General features: G+C 29.5%; 1 protein-coding gene across 1 annotated transcript in view; it reads left to right on the top strand.

Moving 5' to 3' along the window:
- The window catches only part of ADAM2 (ADAM metallopeptidase domain 2), a 103,626-nt gene extending 101,517 nt beyond the window's left edge, over window positions 1-2,109 (top strand). Inside the window, exons 19-20 of the mRNA XM_017885343.1 lie at window positions 943-1,006; window positions 1,777-2,109. Coding sequence (XP_017740832.1) covers window positions 943-976 — 34 coding nt within the window. The 3' untranslated portion in view covers window positions 977-1,006; window positions 1,777-2,109. The remainder of the gene's footprint in view (window positions 1-942; window positions 1,007-1,776) is intronic.
- The last annotated feature ends 550 nt before the right edge of the window (window positions 2,110-2,659 follow it).

Raw genomic sequence — 2,659 nt, 5'->3', positions numbered from 1 at the left:
ATATGTATTTTAACTTAATAATACTTAAATAACTTTGTAATATTTATATCTCTTAGTGAATTTTTATCCTATTTTAATGAAAGGCAATAGGAAAACCCAGGAAAGTAATTTAGCTTTTTTTTGGTAGTGATGTAAATGGAAACACAAGCAGTTAGAAGTAGAAAAAGATTAAAAATTAATATGTAATAAAAGACTAAAAATCTAGATGATAGCCACATCTATTCTACAGAAAATATAAAACAAATAACTTTTTATTAAAATAAAATATCTGAATATATGCTACAAGAATACAAGTAAACATCAAAACTGGATTATTTATTTTCAAGGAAAATGCTATAAAATGATTTCTGCCTAGGAGTTATATAACTATGTCCTTCATTTTACTTGAAATGAATTGAATTTCATTAAAATACTTAAAATAATATGGCAATGTAAATGAGGAGGGAATATATTTTAAAAGTTGATTTGAAATTGCTGAAATAATATACAGCACCTAAACTAGTCATAATTTAGTCAATACTTAAGTATGCTAAAGTGGTTTTCTTATATTGGATAACTATTATGGAAAAACTGATATCAAATATCTTTAGGGAAGAAAACATAGCTAGTAAAATGAATGGAAATTAATAGGGTTGAAAACGAATGGCAAAAGAGTTTAAAGATACTTAACCAATAATATTATAAATATAAAAGTGATCTAAGTTTATTTTCAGGTAAACATATATCACTGTGCTTTTTTTCATATTCAGTGATGCAAAGATGTGCATTATTAGTCTTGATTACCAGGGCAGAGATGTTCTTAGTGATAGGGTATTCTCAAATAATGGGTGAACCCAGTTCTTAGATAAAAATTCAGAACTGTTTCAAGACTGATAGATAATACAGAGGTTTGTAAAATCATCCTGAAGAAAGTATAATATTATTTTTATTTTTAATATGCAGGCAACCAGAAAGTGAGAGTGAACCTAAAGGGTAGTCTGGACAACAGAGATGCCATGATATCACTGTAAGTTTCTTTCATTTTTTAAAATTTATTTTACTTGAAGTACTGGGATACATGTGCAGACTGTGCAGGTTTGTTACATAGGTATACATGTGCCATGGTGGTTTGCTGCACCTTTCAACCCATCATCTAGGTTTTAAGCCCCATGTGCATTAGGTATTAGTCCCAATGGTCTTCCTCCCCTTGCCCCCAACCCCTGACAGGTTCTGGTATGTGATGTTCCCCTCCCTGTTTCCATGTGTTTTCTTTATTCAATTCCCACTTATAAGTGAGAACATGCAGTGTTTGGTTTTATGTTCCTGTGTGTGTTTGCTGAGAATGATGGCTTCCAGCTTCATCCATGTCCTTGCAAAGGACATGAGTGAGTTCCAAATATTTTACGGATAGGGGGTTGGTGGGGGGGAGGAAGAGAGAGAGAAAGAGAGAGAATGTATAGATGAATACATATTAAGTAGTGACAGTCATATAGCTATATATAATATAAATTGAAGAATATTTTTCAGAATTATATTTTTTAGAATTTATAATAGACATGATCAAGATATAAATGATACTGAAATTTTCACTTAAAATTTCTTACAGTGTTATTTTTAAATTCTTTTCTCTAGTTAATTTTACTTCTTTAGCATTTGTGTATTTAAAATGTTGGCTAAAAATAAATTGCATGATATAGGTCTACTTTGCAATAAGGTTACTTGCATGCTATTTGTTGAACTAGCTGTCATTGTAACTAGCTTACTTGTTGATAAAGGTGACTTTTTTCATTTATTCAGTCTTCTAGAGTAATTATCTGCGATGGATGGACACAAAAAAGTGGAAAAAAAAAAAGAATGTACATTACCTGGTTTCCTGGGACTCAAACCTGCATATTGTGATTTTTAATTTGACCAGAAAATATATGTATATTTGTATAATTTCACAGATAATTTACTTATTAAAAATGCATGATAATGAGTTTTACATTACAAATTTCTGTTTCTTAAAGTTATCTCACACTATTTCTGTTGGTCAGTAGACACTAATTCTGTCAGTAGGGGCATGGTATAAGGAAATACCATAATGTAATGAGGTGGTACCATCATTAAAAACCACTGTTATATTTCAAATTGCAATGATATGTTGTTATGTTATAGTGTCATGGTCTGTAATCAATCAAAGACAATGATCCTAAAATTTGGAAAAATTTTTCACCATATGCTGCTGAAAAAAGATACATTTTCAGGTATACAAACATTCAAAGTAAAGGATGAACAAATATACACCACAAGAACTTTCTACGAAATAAAGCAAATAGACTCTAAGTCTAACAGCATTAGTAGAGATAAAAGAAGAATGTATCCTAATGCAAAAGGTCAAGTTATTATGAAGTTATAATAATTATAATTAAAATATTTTACAACTTTTAATATAACTTCAACATGTATGAAGCAAATATTGATAGAACAAAAGAGAAGTAGAAAATCATCAAATATAGTTAAGGATTTGAGCAACACGATTGACAAAAATGATCTATTAGATATACGCAACAACTTCAAAATACATATTTTAAGTCCATGTGAAAGATTTACTGATATATTCCACATGCTTGGGCATAAAACACGTCTAAACAATTTCTCATAACTGAAATATTTCAGATTATGTTCTCTAACTAAAGCA

This window comes from Rhinopithecus bieti, unplaced genomic scaffold, assembly GCF_001698545.2.
Source record: "Rhinopithecus bieti isolate Rb0 unplaced genomic scaffold, ASM169854v2 scaffold_13689, whole genome shotgun sequence".
Lineage (NCBI taxonomy): Eukaryota > Metazoa > Chordata > Mammalia > Primates > Cercopithecidae > Rhinopithecus > Rhinopithecus bieti.
This window is presented reverse-complemented; position numbering and strand designations above follow the sequence as displayed.